The 21,558-nt window shown below is 41.2% G+C and overlaps 2 protein-coding genes across 3 annotated transcripts in view; one reads left to right on the plus strand and one right to left on the minus strand.

Annotated features, from left to right (window-relative positions):
* The window catches only part of CENPP (centromere protein P), a 237,788-nt gene that overhangs the window by 153,700 nt on the left and 62,530 nt on the right, over positions 1-21,558 (plus strand). The gene's annotated exons all lie outside the window — the stretch shown is intronic.
* ECM2 (extracellular matrix protein 2) overlaps positions 1,435-21,558 on the minus strand; it is a 37,184-nt gene continuing 17,060 nt past the window's right edge. For both annotated transcript variants that reach the window (XM_081065623.1, XM_081065624.1), the window contains 8 exons: positions 20,295-20,483; positions 17,721-18,170; positions 15,556-15,671; positions 13,758-13,893; positions 10,285-10,442; positions 8,067-8,206; positions 6,499-6,825; positions 1,435-2,644 (listed from right to left, as the gene is read on the minus strand). In XM_081065623.1, coding sequence (XP_080921749.1) covers positions 2,476-2,644; positions 6,499-6,825; positions 8,067-8,206; positions 10,285-10,442; positions 13,758-13,893; positions 15,556-15,671; positions 17,721-18,170; positions 20,295-20,483 — 1,685 coding nt within the window. In that variant the 3' untranslated portion in view covers positions 1,435-2,475. The remainder of the gene's footprint in view (positions 2,645-6,498; positions 6,826-8,066; positions 8,207-10,284; positions 10,443-13,757; positions 13,894-15,555; positions 15,672-17,720; positions 18,171-20,294; positions 20,484-21,558) is intronic.

Raw genomic sequence — 21,558 nt, forward strand, 5'->3', positions numbered from 1 at the left:
TGATAGACATATTTTCTATTTTAAATGACAAAATCCATTGAAAGGAAAGCATCGTTTGACTGACGAACAAGCTTCTATCAGTCATTCTGATTTTCAGCCTTCCTCGAGATTCTGCTCCCAACAAAGTGTGTTTGAGCACACACACAGTAGGGTCTTGGTATGCTCCTGGGCCTGGTATCTCTCCAAGGCTGCTAGGGATGGTGGGTCTTCCTGGGACTTGGGAGGCTCAGACACTCTTGAGACCCAGGAGTCTGGGGTGCCTGCGGGAAGAAGGAGCTCAGGACCCCAGCATGCTTCATCATATCTCCACCCTGTTGTACTGATTTCATTGACCTGACCTATTGATTTGTCTCATTTAATTTCCTGCTTATTGCTGCTCCCACACTAATGCACTCCCAGAGAGCGGAGACCTTGTCTGATCTGTTCGTCCCTGTCTTTCTCTAGAGCAGGGGTGTCCAAACTTTTTTTCAACGTTTTTCACCAAGGACCATATGCGGTAAAATACACAAACAGCCGGGCCACTCACTCGAGGTCAAGTATGTATTGCCTCACCTGGTTTATTTAAGTAAACTAAATATATTTTTGGAATTTGCTGCAGGCCAGTTAACAATGGATCATGGGCCGCAGTTGGCCCGCGGGCCGCAGTTTGGACCCCCCTGCACTGGAACAATATCTGGAACACAGCCGATTAAAGTCAGAATGAAAAATGAATGCAGGAATGGTTCAGTATCTGTCTCTGTTGTCCCAGGTTACTAATTCTATTGGTTCACCTTACTCAGTTTGAGTCCCCCTGACACTAATTTTGTTTACTGCTTAGATTGCCTTAAACCATTTGTCTATGCATTTATATTCACACAGCAAGAAACACTGCATAAGCGTTCTTGTTAAATGAATGGATAACCGTATCTTCTTGTATTTACCTGTCTCTTACATTCAACTTGTCCAGTTTAAGTTAGTTAATGCTCCTGTGTTCCAAAACTAGTTCTAAATCTCAGCTTTTTGTTCCATAAGATTCTGTTTTTAGCTACTTGGCTTAAGCCTTTGACTCATTATTCTAACAGTCTTCATCATATCATTCTTTTTCATGCTGTAATCTTAAAATCCTGGATATTAAGAGAAGGGGCTTAAAAAGAAGGGCTTAGAAATAACATTAGCTCAAATGGGCAAATGAAAATTTTACATCCTGAAAGTTGCCCAGGAAATAGTCAACGTTGTGGAATATGCTGGTTGCTTTCAATTTCGTATGAAAAGTTGATGTTAAAGTGGGGCTGGAAGTATCTGAGGGTAGTGAGAGAATTGTTAAAAGATTAAATAAGTGAAGTTCGAAAAATTAGAGTTACCTGCTCAAGGGTGCCAAGATGGGAACTTGAGTTCCTGGTCTGGTGTTTTTGCAAGACATGAAACTGATAGTAACAAGAGAAGTCAACACAGTTTCTGCATGTGTCTTTTATAAATTATTTTAGAATTAGAGCTGAAAGATCATTATATAACGAAAAATTTAATATGTGGTTTAGTATATAGTAAATACTAATAGCTTCATGTTAAATTGAACTGAGTGAAAGGATGCATTTGAGCAAATTAGGGCAAATAGGTGCTAAAAATGACCAAGGAGCAAAAGTTTTCAAATATTTGTGTATTAGGTTTACATTTATATAGTCAAGGATAATTAAATTATATTTTAAACAAACTCCACTGCTTTCGGTAAAATCTTTTGATCTTGAGTAAAGAATAACAAGATTGATCTTAATACACTGTTACACTTTTTAAACTTACAGAAAAGTTTCAAAATAGTATGGAAGTTACATGTACCCTTCTCCCAGCTACGCCTGATGTTAATAACCATGTAAATAACCATAGTATAATTCTCAAAACCAGGAAATTAGCATTACAATAGGGTTTTAATTTCATACATGTAATTAATAGAAGGAACTAAAGCTAACCCAATAATTAAGTTCATTTGTAACAATAATTGTAGCATAGGGTCTTAAAGAAAATTAGTTATTGTTTTAACTTTAGAATAATAAACAGAATACTCATTCATAAATTCTACCTGTTATTTTTCCCTGCCTTTCACTTCTTGGTCTTGAACCATAACATACATAACTTTTAAACAGACTTAGGAGGTTCCCAGCTGATAGCAACGTTTACCCATCTGTTGTAAAGGACATGCTTATTTTGTTCCAGATTCTCCCAATCTAGCTCAGCGGTGCATAACATCCTATTTCCATGAGAAAAACTTTGCAATGAGATAGCTGCTTTCTAGAGTGTGAAACTGAAACCTTCTCTAAAAGTGCTAGAAGACTAAACCTTCTACATATGTTTTTGTTTTGGGTTGTTCATCTGTACGCTGGTGAATCAGGTAGGCTAGCATAATGATACAGAGTATAACATGACATGATGTCTCTCTTAAGGATGACAAATGCTACTACATAAGTATATGAGTATAGTTTATAAATGACAAAGGAAAAAGTGAAGTTACTTGATATTCTGTGGTTTAAGAACGATACTTGAATATGATCTTATGCATGAAAATGCATAGGGTGATATTTCTCTTGTTTTAATATAATTGTGTTCAAGATGAAGATGTTCCAGTGTTGAATCACCATCTTCTTCAGCATTGCAAATTTGTTCTGGAAGAATATTCCTAAGGAAAAATAGACATGAAAGTCATAAATGGTCCAAGTAATGTTCTGCCTTAATGATTTAGGAGTTAAGTTTTATATTTGTTTAAAAATTATTTTGTTCTTAAATAAAATTGGATTCCCCTTTTTATATTATATACCAGAAAAAGTTCCAAGTACATAAGAGATCTAAATGTGAAAAAAAATGAAGCCACAGATGTATTAGAATAAAGAAAGTATGACCATACCCTGGAAGCAGAGAAAAGTCTTCCTATTTCTGACTCAAAAACTAGAAGCACTAAAAGAAGAGATTAATAAATTGACCACAGTGTTTTCAAAAATATAAACTTAAAAGACAAATGGCAAACTAGGAAAAAGTCTTTGCAACTTATATCACCGCTAAAGGGCTCCTAAAAATATAAGAGCAAAAAGAGAAGAGAAAACAAAAGAACTGGGTCACCAGTTCTCAGAAGAAAGCATGAAATAATGTATAAACATGAAAAGGTGCTCAATTTTATTCATGATAAGAGAAGCATGAATTGAAAGTATACTGGCATATCACTGTCACCAGATTTGCCACAAAAAATGTCCAGAAGCTCACCAACATGTTCTGACAATGAAGCTGTGGAAGACCAAACACCTTTAAAAGGAATTCAAAACAATACAGTCCCAATTGAAAGGAATTTCGCAGCATCTGGCAAAATTACATGTGCATTTTATCCTTTCACCCAGCAATTCCACTACGAGGAATCTATCCCAAAGCTAAACTGGAAAAATACAAACTGATGAACAAAATTATGCATTGTGGCTTTATTTGGAGTAGTAAAAGAATGGAAACAATCAAATTTCTATCAATAAGGAACTGATTGAATAAAATGTCTGCAAAATGGAATACTATTCAGTTGTAAAAAGAAATGAGGAAATTCTCTATATACTGTTATGGTGTAATATGCATGATATACTGATAATTTTAAAAATTTTAAAAGTTTAAAAAATTTTAAAAGTTTAAAAAATTTTAACTTTTTAAAATTACATGTACAGTCTCTTTCAAGAGGGAAAAGAAAAGTTCTTCTGTGTAATAATTTGTGTAATAATTGTGGGACAGGATGGGGAAATATGAATATGTGTATGTATGTATGCTTATGTTTGCAAAAAGAAATACTGGACAATGTGAGATATAGATGATGTATTACAGAATTGTACACCAGAAATCTGTGTAATTTTACTAACAATTGTCACCCCAATGAATTTTAATTAAAAAAAAAAGAAATACTGGAAGGATATACTAGAAATTAATTTAAAATTTTAACCTATGGGGAAAGGTGGAATACAGTGTAAGGGACAGGCATAGTAGAAAGACTTCTTTTAATAATCCTTGTTACACATGTTTGACTTTGGTATTATATAAATGTTTAACAGTAAAAATAATATTAATCAAATAGAAAATAGCAATTCCAAAAATAAAGACCTTTTCTGAATATGTATTAATTGTAGACATTGTTGCAGAGAAAACCACTGTATTTCAGCTATACATCCTTTGTGGAACGTATCCTAAAGAACGTATTCTAGAGAACGTATTCTGTAGCGCTACCAAATATATCATAAATTTTCTGTTAGTCATAATAATGGTATTATTTTGAAGCTAATGTTTACATATCGTAAGATAACAAATTAAGTTACTATTGTTAGGAACTTAGATTTTCAGTCTAAGACAAACAAGTTTAAAACAAAAGTAATACTCGATAATGTTAAATTTCAATTGGGAATGTCAGTATGAAGTCATATTCTTTTTCTTCACAAAATGCATATTTCCTGGCAGTTCACTGAAAGTCCTTCAAACAGTAAAAACACATTTGAAAGGAACATGCTCGGTGTCCAGATTGGGACCCCTGTGTACTGTCCCCCATGTGAAAGGCCCTGGAGCTCTTTGCAGGAGGCTGGCGCAGATATGCAATGGGAAGAGTAAAAGCGAGCTGTCCATGGTCAGTGGAGGTCTGTCCAAGGACACAGGAGCCAGCTTGAAGGGCTGCCATTGGCTGAGGTAGGGGCAGTTTTAGAGTGATAATTGCAATTGATCAAAACATTCTGAATCATAAATTCATGTTGGTTATCCATAAAGAGAGAAGGCCAAAACCAAAACACTTAGGCACCAACTTATTTTTTTTCCTGAGACAGCCACTATAACATTTTAACATATATTTATAGTCTTTCTTGTTCATATATAATACATATATATATAATTTTTCCAGTTGTATAAGAATATAATTGACATATATTGTATTACTTTAAATGTACAACATAATGATTTGATGTACTTGTATGTATATACTGGGAAATGATTGCCTCAATTAGTTTATTTAACACCCATCACCTCATATAGCTATTAATTTATAACCAGTTTCTCACTCCCGCAATTTAAAGGAAAGAACTGATCATTTATCCTACCTTTCAGAGTAACAAAGTGGCCCTACTTGATAAGAAAAAATTCTTTACAGAGGAATTCCAGTTAACAAATATGGAAAGAATAACAAAAATAGAAATTCACCGTTTTTTGCCCCTATGGAAATAACAGACTCAAGCAACAATCATCTTTGAGTGAAACTATTGGTTCAGTGGTGGAGGAGAAAGGTGATACTGGAGATATCCAGCCATGACCACCTCAATCCCTCCAGAAGTGGGATAAACAAACATATGCCTCCTGTTGCAATGTAATAGGAAGCTTATACCATGACCTATGAGGTATTTTGGTCAAAATAGTTTGAAACCAAATCTTACAATGTGCCCCTCACCTCATCCCCCAGGGCTTTCATAAACGACCCCTTCTCTGTCTTGTTTTTGGGGAGTTTAAATGTATTTGGGATTTCAGAGATAGGGAAAAGCATAAGGGTGTAAACTTCAGGGCCATGACTGCGAAGCTCTATGATCTGCCACTCTTGGTGAAGCACTAACGAAGTGTTCCAGATTCATTCTTGAGATGCTGATGCTTTCTGGGCAGACGGAAAACATGCAGGAAAGTGTGTCTCCAGAAGGGAAGGAAGCTGAATCTCAAAACATTACTTAGAACTTTGTTTTCAGAAGAATCTAGATAGAAGTGATTTTAATTTTAGCATAAGCGATTACTTGTATTTTGTGCTCCGCAGGATAGAGTGTTTATGATTATATGCGGAGGTGGGAGGAGCACCGTAATCGACTGCCTTGATGCCTCACTCTAACCTGTCTTTAAGGTTCTAAGTATTATATAATAATACTCTATTTTTTTTAAGTTCTTACTTTTTTAAAAAAAAAAGATTTTATTGGGGAAGGGGAACAGGACTTTATTGGGGAACAGTGTACTTCCAGGACTTTTTTTCAAGTCAAGTTGTTGTCCTTTAAGTCTTAGCTGTGGAGGGTGCCGTTCAGCCTCAAGTTGTTGAACTTTCAGTCTTAGTTGTGGAGGGCGCAGCTCAGCTCCAGGTCCAGTTGCCATTGCTAGTTGCAGGGGGCACAGCCCACCATCCCTTGTGGGAGTGGAGGAATTGAACTGGCAACCTTGTGGTTGAGAGCCCACTGGCCCATGTGGGAATCGAACCGGCAGCCTTCGGAGTTAGGAGCGTGGAGCTCTAACCACCTGAGCCACCGCACTGGCCCAACACTCTATATTTTTAAAAAATTTCCTATGGAAGCTTGCAAACACATATAAAAGTAGAAAAAGTTATAATGAATCCCGATGTACCTATTATCATTTGGTTCCGACAATTGCTAATATTTGCCATTCTTGTTTAATTCTTATCACTTTTTTCCTTAAAGGCAACCTCAGACATCACTGTCATGGTGGTTTAATCATGTACCTTGTCAATTGCAACAATTTAACCAGATACTTGAAAAAGCTAGAATTTACCGTATCTTGTTGTTGTTTAGCCTCAGAAAATGCAGTGCTTTCATTTCTTGTAGCCCAGGTGGTGTAGATTTGAAGTCATTGTGGTCCAAAAACAGCTCTCGCAGAGAATGATAAGCCCCGTAGAACGAGACTCTGTCCACGCCGTCATCAGAGAGTCTGTTAAATGACAGGTAGAGGTACTCCAGGCCTGGCTTCATGTGGCCAAACACGTAGCCAGGGATACGCTCAATCCTGTTCCCCAGGACCACGAGCCGCAGCAGCGATTTGGGGAGGTAGGAGGGGACCTGGTAGAGCCTGTTGTAGGACAGGTCGATTGACTCTAGGTTTCTGCAAAAGGGAAGATAAACAGAGTGGCACCTCAAGGCAGCAACGTGTGCTCTGGGCTTTCATGAGGCCTGTGAGGGTGCTGTCGGTGTCAGTAATGACCCCTAGGTAACCATGGCTGGGTGGCAGCCTGGCTGCCGGGCACGTGCTCTGACCTGGCACCACACAGCTGCTCAGGCTCCATTAGAGAGGAGCACGAGTCCAGGGGAAATGGCGAGGCCCAAAGAGGCCTCCAGATACCTCTCAGGTCACACGTGAATCAGAAATGAAATCCGGGAGCCCTGGCGAAAGCACACTGCCTGTCCCTAAGATCGTCTCTCGCTCCAGCAAGGAAGCGGCTGGGTTGTGGGCATTTGTATTCTCATTCTACATTTGCTCTGACCCGGCACCTGGGACCTGCAGTGAGACAGGGATCTAGAAAAGATTGTTCACTGGCTAGAGAGATGGAAATGTGAGCTGCCTGGCTTGTTTCAGGAGTCTCCGCTGCAGCCTCTGCCCTGCGTAGGCGGCTCCTGGTGAGGACTGAGCCACCTACAGCTACCGTATCCCACTGAACCCACTGGCCGTCACGGCCTCTTTCATCTCTCTGCATCCTGCTTCTGAAAGGTACCTTTCCGGGCGGTGCTATGCTAGTCAGATCCCTGGCTCCCTCACCGCCTGCTGGGCCAGCTGACAGGGCTCCCTGGCTCATCCCCCCAATCCTGACAGCAAGGCTGCCACACCGGCCCCTATACTGAGGGCTGCAGCCTGGGTAGCTACTTCCTCTCCAGGAAGATGCGCTCTGCCTAGGCTACCAGGCCAGGCGGTCTCCAGTCTACTTTGTAAGCCCTGAGATAGTTTAGCAATGAAGGCAGTGTGCTTCGGGCGGTGAGTCCTGTGCTTGGTCCTAAGGGGGAGCCAGGCAGTCCATCCTCACTCTAGGCCGGGGATTGTCTCACTAGACTTCACGCCTGCCCGCCCCGCCCTGGGAGGCTGACAGAGCACGCGGGAGGAGTACAGTGATCACAGCTCAGGCCGCACTGCTCAGGCTCGGCACTTCCTGTGGGGCGGTGTTCACGCAGCAGTGACCACACTCATCGTTGCACTGGTCGTATCATGAATGGTTCGAACTCCACAGAGGTGGCTAAGTTTGGGGGAGGGGAGGTTCACTAAGAAAGGGTGCTGTCACCATGTTCACTCACACCTTTTGTAATAATGCAAAATAAGAACCTGTCCAAGAAAGTCAAATTGTAGCATATACTTACTCGTGATTTATCCAAGCTAAGGGAGCAATCCTATTTTCTTCAATGTTATTATAGCATAGTACAATGACATTGATATTTCTGGTTTGATTGAAACAAATTTCAGTTATTTCCTCAATTTGGTTATTTTCTAGGTATAATTCCTATAATTAAGAGAAAGGACTATTATTTTGATAAATATATTCAATTTCACAGAAATTAAAATGGTATTGTAGACTATTCTAAGTGTTATCTAAAGAGTCTTTTTACTGCTCTTCCAAGTGAGTTCATTTTTTAAGCTGTCAAATTTTCTAATTAGGAAAAAAATATATCTGTCATGCTTGTGGAATTAAATGAATTTTATTTAATTATTTTTAACCATAAAATGTTGCAAGCTAGAGCATACAATAATAATTATATAAAGCTTCCTAATTTACAAAACTTATTCACATAAATTATCTCATTAGGGCTTCAAAAACCCTGGATAATAGGTAGAAATTATAATCCCCACTTAGCAGTGGAGGGACGCTGGCCTAGAGAGAAAAACCGAGCCCAGGGCTCCATGGCCCATGCGAGGAAAACGCACCCTGGCCAGGCCCCACCAGGCTATGCTGCCCGTGGTTTTTTTAGGCTCACACTTTTTGTACAAAAAAAGTGTTGTGTTGTATAAAATACAACACTTTTGTTGTATTAATTTAATAAAAAGTTTATTAAGAGCATTCATTTAACATCGGGTTGAAGTTTGCTAGAACTTGAAGTAAGTTTTCAATAGTTAGCTGCCTTCAAGTTAAATTCAGTTGGCATTAGAGTTTTTCACTTAAGGATCTTGTTGGAATTCAGAAGAAGAATTGGTTGGTATGTGTTTTCAGTGTAACTTTATTATAGTGATTTCCCCTCTTTGTCACTTAATTTGGGTATTTGTTAGAAGAGATTTTTAGCTTTTTGCTTTTTCCTGTGCATGTATTTGGGGGTAAAGTAGATCGGTGGTTCCGAAACTTGGTTGTATATTAGATCACTTTTAAGCTTTTTAAAGTGTAAACTGCAACCTAGATGTCCCCAGTCAAAGCACACACTGTGCAGCTCTGAAGCGGGGCCTGGGATGGATTCCGAGCACATGTGCCGTTGTGGACAGCACATCCCACGCCCTTTGGAAAGAGAAACCAGGGACAGGAGGGTCAGATGTGGAATGGACACACGTTGCTCTTTATGTTATTCAAGGTGTGTGCACGTGTGTGTGTGCGCGTGTGTGGGTACATGTACTGTGTGCATGCACTAGCTATTGAAAATTTTAATTTTTTAAAAAATTGTAAATCGCTGACTCCACCTTACAAAGAACTTGATTTAACTTGTCTGGGATAGGCCCAGGAGCCAGCATTTCTTTGGAATCCAAGTGATTGTGATGTAAAGCCAGGTATTGGAACCTTGGTCTTTACTCTTAATGAATTCTAAGTTATGTCTTAATCTGCAAATTGGAAGAGAAAGGGTGGTGGAGATCAGTGGCCCCCTCTGGGTTCAGTGGATCCACAGCTGTGGGAAATTTTATGGTTTCGTCTTGCTGGGTGATGGTGTATGTGGTAGAAACGGAGCTCAGAGGAGGTGGTCTGGATTTCAGCTGAGTCTGCCAGACCTCCATGTCCCTAATGCAGGAAGTTGGGGTGTGCACCTGATAGCAGAAGCCACCAGGAGTCCGCCTTTAGTTAAGTGGGCCCCTTACTGCGGCAAAGGAGACCATGCCTGGATGGCAGGGGCGTCTCCAGGGGGCCTGGAAACAGGACAGCACTTGGGCCCTTGGCAGGAACTGGTCAGAACTGGTTAGTCTGCAGGCAGCTTTCTCTGTAGCCTGCGTCTGTCCGTGAGGGTTCACTCAGTCCACGAGGGACTCTGAGTGGAGCAGACTGGGATGGACATCACAATTCCTGTTTGGAGCAGTTTAAACTGTCTTGCAAGTCAGAGTACTTTTTGCAAATTGTGGTTTTTGTTTAAATTCTCAGTTCATGTTCCCCAATCCCTTGCCAGGAGCTGTCAGCAGGACCATTTATTACTTTATCAAGGTTTTCCACTCATAATTATAATTTTGTATTACTTGAAGAGAAAACAGTGTTCAAATTATAGTAAATTCTATATGTAGTATCAAAACTACTGAGTTTAATATGCACCACAATAATCCCTTAAAATATATTGTTTGTTTTGTTTTGTAGTACTATATTTAAAATATTAAACATTAGAAGAAATATATTGGTACCTCAATAGAAGCAGGAAGACCCTGTGGTATAATTCTAAATTTATTTCTTCCCAGACGCAGGTAGGATAGGCTCTTCAAAGGTTTAAAAGCTAAAGGATTAACATTGATTTCACTGAGATTATTTCCTTCCAGTTCTAAGGTGAACAATTGATTTAAGTCTATAAAAAAATAAAATTATCAGGATATTAGGATAATTGGAAAACCATGCAATTTCCATAACCTTTCAAAATGTCATGTGAAATGTTCATGTATTTGGAGGGCAGATGCAGCTTCTTTCTTTGTGTCTCCCTATGTAGCCTTTTGCCAAGTCCTTTGCGCATCCCAAATGTTCAGATCAGCCGACACTGATCGCTGAGTGCATAGTCCCACAAAGAGGCAGGCCTGCAGAGAACTCATTGTGCCTCTGATGAAAGTCTGCACTATAAGGAACTGGGGTTGGAGGCAGGGAGACTCTGGGCAGGAAATAGCATGCTGCGGAAGGTCCTTTGCAAAAACAGGCAGATATGAAATGGCAGTATAATCAGGGTGGACAAGGAGAGCTACACTGAGAGACTCCTTTTCTAGGACAAGGGACGAGCTCTCTTTGCCTGGCAAAGCCTCGTCTCTGGACATAGAGGCTGCTATCACAGTGAATTCCCATCACAGTTGTTCACTTCCTGGCAGAGAAGGTCAAATGGACGTTTTGAAAGGAAAATGATAAAAAATTCTCCACTGTTCAGATTGGGCTACCAAGAAAAGTCTTTATATAAACAAGTTGTTTTTTCTGTGGCCTCAGGAGTGGTATGCTCCACATTAACTGGAAGCTGAAAGAAGAATGGACAGCTCAGCAGTGATGATTCCCAGAGGCCTCTGAGTCAGACATTCAGGGTGGAACTGGAGTTTGTTCAGTGGCCAAGATTTCCAGAACGGGGGATGTTTTCATATTCAACTCAAGTCAAGGGCATAGCCCTGAGTGCTCTGTGCAGTTCAGTTCCTCCTCTAGGGCCTGAAAGGGAAGCAGGTCTGTGCCGTCAGGAGTGCAGGTCACAGGCAGTAGGAGAGGACCCCAGGACACGGCCGCAGTGTAGGCCTGACAGATGGAAGGGCGGGTGGTCTCAGCTGTGCTCTTGGCGGTCAGGTAAAAAGCTGAGCAACAGGACTTAGAGGCCAACCAGTAAACTATGATAAGCGATTATGTTTCCTCATATTTTCTTTAATTTCCAAAACTAAAGATACTTAAGAATCCAGTGTATTTAGTACATCGTTGAGGTTTGGGAATATAATAGAGGTTTTCCAGTAAAAAACAGGTAATGGGGTAGAGATCACAGAAGAGACAGAAATGTAACACACAATGCAAATTCATGATGTCACACATCACTGTACAGTTATCCTCTGTTTTCTGTGTATTTTTATGTAGGAAGCACGCATTGTATATATGTGTGTTCCTATATGAAACAGGAAGCAGGATAGTTAGAAGAGGTTAAAAGGCTCTTGGAGGTTAGACTTGAGGTAGAAAGAGCATTTGTTAGCAGAGAGCTGGTAGGAGGCCTTCCGCTGTGGGGTCAGGGAATGTGACAGGCTGTGGATGAGGACGGACATGCCTGAGAGCGCGATCTCGTAGGTGTCCCAAGTGGATGGCCACACACAGTATGTATATGTAACCCGAAAAGGCGAGGGTGAGGACCTGCCCCGGGAGATAAAGGCAGAGCAAGAAGCCATGGAGGCGGCCTGTCCTCAGGCTCACCCTGCCCGCTGCTGGCCTGCTGGCCTGCCGTCTGACCATCCACAGCCACAGGCCTGACAAGCGCTGAGGAGCCTGCGGCTGCAGCAGTCAGGAAACCCAGCACCCGGGGGCCAGCACGGCAGCCAGGCTAACGTCTCAGCGAAGAGTGGAGGCTTCGTGGGCTGCCTGCATATGCCAAGGCCTCCAGGTACCCAGGCGGTGGACACTGGAGGGGAGCACCAGGAGGCCAGTTTGCCCTGGACCTCAGTCACCCTGTGGAGATGGGCCATTGTGCACAAGGGAGAAGAGGTGCCGAGCGCTTGCAGGAGCTGGTGACGGTGCCTCCTAACTGTGACCTTAATGTTTTAGAATGGTACTTGGTAACTGCGAGAAACGGGCTCTCACCGTCGTTCACATACAGCTCGATAGTATACTTCTTCTAAATCAAGTGTTCCTTTGGGCTGTTTCAATTTCTAGCAGTTAGAAATTGAATCTTTTAATGTCTTGTCCGTATGACACAGTCCATCCAAATTTGTGTTTATTAATGTTTTTCTTCTGTACTATGAAATTCCATCTGGAAATAGAGTATTTCCATAACCCTGCAATTCTCAGAGTTGGCAATTCTCATTATTATTGTTTTTTTCGCCATCACTAGAAGTGTTTTTTTCCTATGAAGTTTTCTGGGAGTGAAATAAAATAGTTGAATTATTTTATGCCTTTAAAGGCTTCGGTTTTTAACATTAATAGAATAAATATATTTCAAATCAAATAAAAAGTGTGGAGCACTATACCTCAAGAACTACACTGGACTGCTAGGAAGATAAAATGAAAAATTAGGCAGTCATTGTCTTACAAAAGCATATAATCTCTTCAGAGACATCAGCCAGAATTCATGAAAAGCTAAATGTAATACCGCCTTTACACAGAACTCCTTTACACAGAGTTCATAATATGACAACTTCAGTTATCCAGCTCAGTCCAGAAACAACCATAAGCGTCAGTGCCAGGTGTATCCAGTATGTGGAATGTAGGCACCTTCGCTAAAGCCTGTTCATAAGCAAGCCAGCTGTCATGGCAGCCACACACCAGGTCGCATCAGCTGTCCCGCCCTGTGGCATGAGTATACGACCTCATTGACACCAAGAGGCAGAAGTGCCAGAGCAGCCCTCTTGGGGACAAGACCGCCAAAGCCAAGTGACCGCCATGGCATACGTGTGCTCTGATCATGGGACAGCCCCAGCCCCACATACAGTGCCTGTTACTTAGCTTGGTAGATAATTCTCACATGCCAACACGTGACAAATTAAAATAGCAAAGTAGGTGGAGGAAGCGGGAATTGTGCCTGGGGCGTACTGCGCCTCCAAGAGTGATAAGGGAGACCAAGCCACCAAACCCTGGTACCGTCCTGGCACTAACCACCACCGAGGCATCAGGGAGGACACAGCAGAGCACAGGGCTGCGTGTGGACACTTAGGGTGACCTCAGGGTATCACAGGTTTGGAGTTCAGCTACTGATTGTATTGAAAATGAGGAGAACCTGAAATCACTGAGAGTTTTAGTTCTATTTAGACTGTTTTTTAAGGCAACGGACAGTTTAAAATTCTTTTTAAAAAGTTGACCAGTCAACAGTTAAAATATGTTTTATCAACTTATACAGTAAAGTGACCTTGAAAACCTAACTACTCATTTGGCAATACTGCGTATAAAATTCCCACATGACTACAGAAGAAAGGTTCTAAGGATACATATCATGAAAGCAAATGCTCAATACCTGATAAGCTTTCTTCGTCAATGGCCTGAAGGTTGTTCTCATTGATTTTAAGTTCTTCTAATGTCGATGGTAGTTCTGAAGGAATCTCTACCAAATGGTTTCCATCCATATTCAGGTGTGTTAACTTCTTCAAAAGCTTAAAAAGCAAATCTCAAAATTACTTGTTACTCTGGTCACACATGTACAGTAACGTATGTCAGTGAGTGGTCAGTTTGTGCTAGTTACTGAAGCCTTCCAGACCTGCACTTAGTCAGTTTGAGACAGGAATCCCCACGTTCTCCCTGCCTGGTAGATGCTGACCGTGTTAACTTATTCCTGGTATTTTCAATAAATGGCACTTGATTTTGTTCTCCACTCACCCATATTTATTTACCACCCATCATTGTGGTTTTAGTAAGCAAGAGAAAGCTCCTCTTGCCACTGGATGGACCTATTTTGCTCCATCTTAGATTCTCACCCTCTCAGCAATAGTCACAGAGTTGATTAAATCATGCAATAACCTGAATCTCTCACAGATGCTCAAATTAGGACACCAGTTTGAATCCTTTCAATGTATTTGTAAACCTCAGTTTTCTATCTTCATCAAGTAGAAGCAGAATCACGAACAGCACTAATTATAGTGGAAATTCTTCAAAATGAAGTGCTACAGACATCACAAGCCATTCCTGTAAGGTACCCAAACAACCCCCACTGTCTGGGAAGTGTCCCTCCATTTGGCATGCTCATTGGGCAGACCTGCCGGCGCCGCCGACATGGGGCCGGTTTGAGTGAAACCACATGAGTGAGTCGCTTCAATGGTGCCCCCCGTCAAATTTCAGCAGTTTGGGGAGGGGACAGAACATCTCAAAACAAGTAAAGAAGGTAATTTCCTATGGTGTCTTCCTTTTTGATCAAATGCAGCAATGTGCGAGTCCCAGGTTTTATGTCAGAAAGATGGCTAGGCTGGCATGAGGCACGTGCCCCGGGTCTGTGACACAAACGTGACACCAGGTGTCTGCGGCGCCTCTCTCATGTGCCAGTCCAGAATCTGAACGAGGGACTTGTCAAGAGAATGGACAGAAGACTGTCCAAGGGGGTAAAGTTTGACCTTTTGGGATGTATGTGTTTTACATTGGGTCTTAAAGCCTCCGTATTTATAAGTGTTTGTTTACATCCACAGAGCTTGCCTTTGTTTGAAATTTCTTGATCCTCTCTCCTCCTTTTTAGAAAAACAATTGGTCAAATCTGAGTCTTTCAGAAGTTTCTTCTGTGCTGTTTCCTGTCTTCTTTCTTTCTCTCTTCTTTTTCTAACCTATCCCCATGCCAGTTTTCATCTGAGTCCATTTGTTTTTCCAGAAGCCCCTCTTGCTAAAGTATCCTTCATCAGGTTTTTTTGCCCATGGCATAAAATAGGGAAGCTCTGATTTTCTGGCTTTCAAATGTTAATAGAATTTCCAGATAAAGCTATCCTTTCTTCCCAGAAATACCTCCTGTCCTAAGAGACCATATTTCAACATGATTTCAGCTACTTGGGAGAAAATGACTCTACAAATTCACATTAATTTTGTCATCGATGCTGTTGTTGGTACTCTAAGGGTGAAGCATACAAAAACCAGCCAGAAACATGTGAAACAACAGCTCTATTCAAAATAAAACTTGAATACAATTTACAGAGAGACATCAGAGAGGAAACTTTCTTAGGAAAAAACTATCAATTACAACATTTAACCTTTCCTCCCTTCCCCACTCCACCCGCTGCCAGTACAAGTCGTAGGAAAGCCGTCTGAATTGACGGTTACACTTCAGAGCATGTATTTACCTTGAAGGCTTTGGGACCTATGCCAGAAGAGGTGATATTATTCTTGCTCAGATCAAGCCTTTCCAAATTCTGCAATCCATTAAATGCCTCATCCGGAATGGAGGTGATAGAATTGCCTAGGAAACACAGCAGTTGTGTTTTAGGATTCTGTGCCTATACATACATGTACACATGTGTACGTGTGTGCACACACATATATGTGCATGTGCACATGCTTTATCTGGAGGACAGAGCAATACTCATAACAGGTAGAATATATGTTATGTAAACAAATACACACTTAGGAAAATAACAAGACTGGGATTCCACTGTTTCACATAGTCAGAATTTTCACTTGAAGGGCTTGTCATGCTCTAGTACTTCATGTTTTACATAAAGCTACTTAAAACGGCCAGAATAGGGTTTGCTAGACAGTTCTGTTACCAGTATACATTTTACAACAAAGATGTGTTTCTGGAAGGTTATTAGAAACTGATTTTTATAGTTCTTCGTATTTTCCCATTGACATTTCCTAGACCCTGGATCAGAAATATGATACAATTTTTAATCATTAAAATCTTGGGCATAGTCACTTACCTTCTCTGAGCATCAGTTTCTTTCTCTAAATAAGCAGCTTGGGGAGATAACCTCTCAGATCGCCTCCAGATATAATGTTTTGCTTTTATGACTTTATCTACAGAAGTCCCTACATGCCTTAAATGTATGAGGTTTTGTTTTGACATTTAATTAAGTACAGTAGTCAGTGATGTTAGACCCAGAAAACGAGCTTACCAGAAATAGCACTGTAAGGACCACACGGTGGCCTTGTAAAATCAAGGCAGTGTGACCGAGCACAGCTTATTCATCTTTCGTAAGGCTTTAGGCTTTCACGGAGGGAGCACACCTGGCATGCAGGCTGTGGGAGGAGGGGCACTGCTGGAGCAGGGGCCTCTGGGTCTAGGACTCGCTTAGGAGGTCCTAGGAGCAGGGTGTCAGGAAGTCCACGACTGCTGCTGTCCTATCGCCCTCAGGACCAGCCATCCTGAACAGAGGTGTCAGACTTTTTCTATTGAATGTTTATTTATAGGGTCACTTATTATTTTGATGGTAGTTTATGTCTGTGATTTCCCCCAAGACACATCTGAAACGCCATTCAGATTCTGTCAGCCCTGCATCTGTAGGGCCATCCCTGGCATGGGCCTTGTCACCCAGACCAATGCCCAGGCCTGTCACCTGGCCCAGTCTCCATGCCAGCCAGCCTCACACACACACTTGGTCATGCTGTTGTCCCACTCAGAACCCTTACAGGTGGGCCTATAAAAAACATGAGCAAAAGGTCTGGACAGCTCCATGTCCATCAGGGTGGCTAAAATGAGGGGAAAGACAGCTGACAGGAGCAGACGCTAACACTGCTGACAGGAATGTGGCAGCCACGTAGGGAGTGCTTGGTAGTTTCTTAGGAAGTTAAAATACATTTGCTGTATCACGCAGCACTCCTACTCCTGGGTATGTGCTCTAGAGAAAAGACAAATAACTGTATATGGATGTTTATAGCACTGTACACATAATTGCCCCAAACTGAAAGTTACCCAGATGTGTTTCAGCTGGTTCACCCAAATAGTGAGACACTGGTCAGCAGCAGGGAGGGGGCAGATTCTGAGGGCAGCGGTCGCGGCCCCAGAAGCAGTGTCATAGGTGAAGGAGGCCCATCTGAATGGGTGCCGTGCTGAGTGATCTGTCTCTGGGAGGCATGGGGAAAGGTAGAGCTGCAGAGGGTCCATGAATGGGAGCCACGGCTGGAAGAGAAGGACGTGAGGGGACTCGGGGAGGTGATGGAAATGTGCTATATCTTGATTGTGGTGGTGGTTACCTGACTATGCATGTGTCAAAACAACATGCTAAAAATAAGTTGGACTGCATATATAAATTATACCTCAGTAAGGCAAACTTTAAGAAAAATGTCCATTGGGAAATCATGATTTGATTTGGAGGAATTTGCTTTATACCTGACTATGTTATTCTATAATAAACACCTATCTCTTCTGCAAAGTCTGTGCATTTGAAGATTGTGAGATTAGTCTGTGTGGAGTCAATTTATATTATGAAATTAAAATGTAACATTCACGGGGCAATGAGAGTTATTTGCTTCAAGAGCACAAAATCCAACAGGCCTCAGTGTCTCTTACCAACAAGCTCCAGACTCGTTATGTCCGGTGCTGCCAGCGGCGGTATCTGCGTGAGGTCAGCAGCCATGCAGCTGATGGTCCTGTAGGACAGGGAGCACCCGCTTGGCACAGGCGGCGCGCCTCTGGGAGGGGCGGGGGCTGCAGGTCCGGAGGGCGTCCCGGACGAGGCTCCTCTGCGGGCCTGGGCCGCTCCCTCCCTTGCGGGGTGTCCGGGTTGGTGCGCCTCCTCTCGAGGTCTCTGCTCTGTCCCTTCTCTGCTCTGTCCCTTTCTGGGAAATATCCCCCCATCTCCAGGTCCAGAGATTGTTTTCTTTTGCTCCCTATCTTCATTTTCTTTCATTTCTTCTTCTTCCTCCTCAAATTGAAGTTCCTCTTTTCTCAGTGCTTGATCTATTTCCACCTGAGGAGGTGGCAGTTGCTTATGAAGTAAATTGGTAGCTTCTCTTTGTTCTAAAGAATCACCAGAAAATTCAGTTGTGTCATTTAATGCTGTACCACTGAGTAGTGAATAGGAGGCTACTGACCACGTGGGAGTAGACAGTTGGGGGCAAGTTGTGACATTAATAAAAGGGAGAATCAGTGAAAATGAGGTTAGTAAGTAGTATTTCCTCCAAGTATCTGAATGCAGTTTAAACATGAAATGCATGTTGACATTTTTACTTGAATACCTTTAATAGTAACTTTATTTCTACTTTGTACAATCTGTTGTACACAATTTTTGATTTCCTGTGGGCTTACTATTTATTTTTAGTAAAGTATCAGACTACCTGGTGACTGATGAGGGAGTAATATTGCCACTGATGCAAAGTGGTAAGCAGTCCTATTGTGAGATTGCAATATGATCAGATGTGACACCTTTGTAATAGACACTGTCAGTTAATTGAGGTTATTGATAATATGAGAATTTGTACACTATTAGACATAAAAATGTGAAACAGATATATTTTACTGGCTTTTGGTAATGAAATTGGTTTTTGTTTACAGATTTATTATTTTTGTTCGATTTTCTTTCAGTTCCATGGGTCTTAAAGCATCCTCTGATAGAGAGTTCTCTTCTATTTTCCTCCCAGACTCTACTTAAATCATTTTCACTTCTTGACACTTACAGAAGACTTCCTAGGCTTAAATGATGTTGTGTTAGCCTAGACAGATGCATGAGAATACTGTTTATCATTTCATGATAATAGTAGAACGTTCATCTACCTTCTACTATTAATATCTTTATATCTTTAACTAAAGTGGGGAAGATGTGACTAAGACCGGACTTCAGACTCACCCTCTATATGAAGACCTCTAGGGAGGAGTGAGCTCAGTGCATAGATTTTCATCCATCAAAAAGTATATATTTACTTAAGCATCTCCCTGCTTTTCTTTAATACTGTGCATATGTCACTCCCAAAAGAGCTCAGAAAATATAACTATTTCAAAGAATTATTTGAGATTTCAATTCAGCATATATTATAAAGTGAGTTTATATACTGTGAGTTATTTTTTTCACATCTCTGACAGAAAATACAAAAGGAGAATAGGAAAAAATTAGCAGAAGGAAACTACAGTTGTCTTATTGAAACATTTAAAATCCTTTCCGTAGATCCAAATTTATTTTTCCAAAATAACCATAGCATTTCAAGGATATTTCAAGTTCTTTGAAAAATGTTTGAGAATTTCTGAATCTTGCCTTTTTAAACCTATGGTTCACCCCCAAGGAGTCAGTTTTATTCAACACTTATTTATAACATTTTTAAAAGTCATGATACCTTAGTAAAATAATTGGTAGTAGCCACCAAAATACAATTCCTGAATATTCTAAATTTCTTCCTGGCAGGAGACTACCTGTGATCACCTTGTGTGTGGAGACAGTCTACCTTGATTCGAGACAAGAGAACACACCCCACTCCTTCCCATCAAATTATTTAACATGTGTTTGTTTATTTCATAAGGCATTGGCCAGGCTTTTCTTGGGCAGACCTGGGCCTCCCTCCTGGGGATTCTCTACTCCATGAGGTGTAGGCCTCATAGGATGAGGGGACAGTGAGCAGCCAAGAAAACGCATAGTGTGACCTGTCTGCGCACAGCAGTGCCACAAGAGGAAGTCACTGCTCCACATAAACTGGAGAGTTGGGCTTTATTCTCTCTAGATGCAAACCGCTTCTCCCATTGTTCACCATGAGTTCTCTATCTTCTTTTGGGATAATAGTTGTATTGAGTTGCATTAAGTAAGATAACGCATGTAAGGAGCTAAGCAGACTTCCCGGATACTAAGAACTCATGGACTATTGGCTATGTTAATTCTGTCACTACCTTTCTAAAGCTGAGAGTCAAATGTGGAATGTGAGGTGGTCCGAGTTTCCTCATTCTGATAGAGCTAGAACTAAAGTCAAGATCTTTTATTTCTGTCCCCTACCATAGTCTTTCCCAAGTAATTTCTATGTTTATCATAATTGTGCTAATATTTTAAATGCTCTGATGAATAGTTTATCATAACTTAAAAGTTAAGTAAGTGACAATATAAAAACATGTGGAAGTTAAGGACTAAATCGCATGTGATATTTTGCTTTAGCTAAATATTTATACCGGTATCAGAGCAGACTGGGCAGCATTCTCCTTCAGGTATAACTGTTTGGGGGCACGTCTGAGGGTGACACATGGTTTCATCACAAAGCACTCTTCCATTCAAGCAAAGGCAGGTAGTGCAGGGCTCAGGAGACCATACAGCTTTGTTGTACATAGTCAACCCATTCACCAAACAGTGTCCTTTCTTTCCTAGGAAAGAACATAACACATTTAAATTCTTTGTGTGGTTACCAGCATTTGTGAATTTGGAAGTTAGCACGCTATGAAGTCAAACTGATAGAATCACACAAGCACAGTGTTCTGTGTGCATTCATGCTTAGGGTAAGGTTATAGATGTAACCCTCTGAAATGTTTTTCACATGCTCTGTTCTCAGCCTTTCACTCAGGCTCTGAGAGAGACCTCCTCATGTAACTGGGATCTGTGAATTGTGCTTCCATCTTGTATCTGTCAGGATGGCTAAGTTGCAAAAGAATAGATATGTGGATAAGTACCGTGTTTCCCGGAAAATAAGACCTAACTGAACAGTCAGCTCTAATGCGTCTTTTGGAGCAAAAATTAATATAAGACCCGGTAGAATAGAATAGAGTAGAGTAGAGTAGTGTAGAGTAGAGTAGAGTAGAGTAGAGTAGAGTAGAGTAGAGTAGAGTAGAATAGTTAATATAGTATATAATATAGTTAATATAGTATAATACCGGGTCTTATATTAATTTTTGCTCCAAAAGATGCATTAGAGCTAATTGTCCGGCTAGGTCTTATTTTCAGGGAAAAACCGTATATCAAATAAGCAGGTCATTAGACAGCTGATTTGAATATCAGACTATTTTTCTTCTGACCCTAGGGTCATTCCTAATAACTCTCCATCTGATGAGCTGTTGTCCCCAAATTCCACCCCCAAATGAGCTCTCATTATTTGTCCCCTCCTTTCCCTCACCACTGTCTGCCCAATTCAGGCCCTACCCATCTCTCATTTGGATACTTGCAGCAAACTAACCCCACTCACCCAATTCCTCCCCTGGAAAAACAGATAACATAGACACGTTTTCCTGATTGTAAAAGCACTATACTCCATCAAAATTCCAATAGCTTTTTTTTGCAGAAATGGAAGTTAGTCCTCAAATTCATACAGAACTCACACTTCCAGATTTCAGAGCTAACTACAAAGCTGCAACAATCAGCTGATTACAGTGAGGTACTAGCAGAAGGATAAACTTATAGACCACTGTAATATTGAGAGTCCAGAAATAAACCCATACATCTATGGCC

The sequence above is a fragment of the Rhinolophus hipposideros genome (genome assembly GCF_964194185.1).
Source record: "Rhinolophus hipposideros genome assembly, chromosome: 11".
Taxonomy (NCBI): domain Eukaryota; kingdom Metazoa; phylum Chordata; class Mammalia; order Chiroptera; family Rhinolophidae; genus Rhinolophus; species Rhinolophus hipposideros.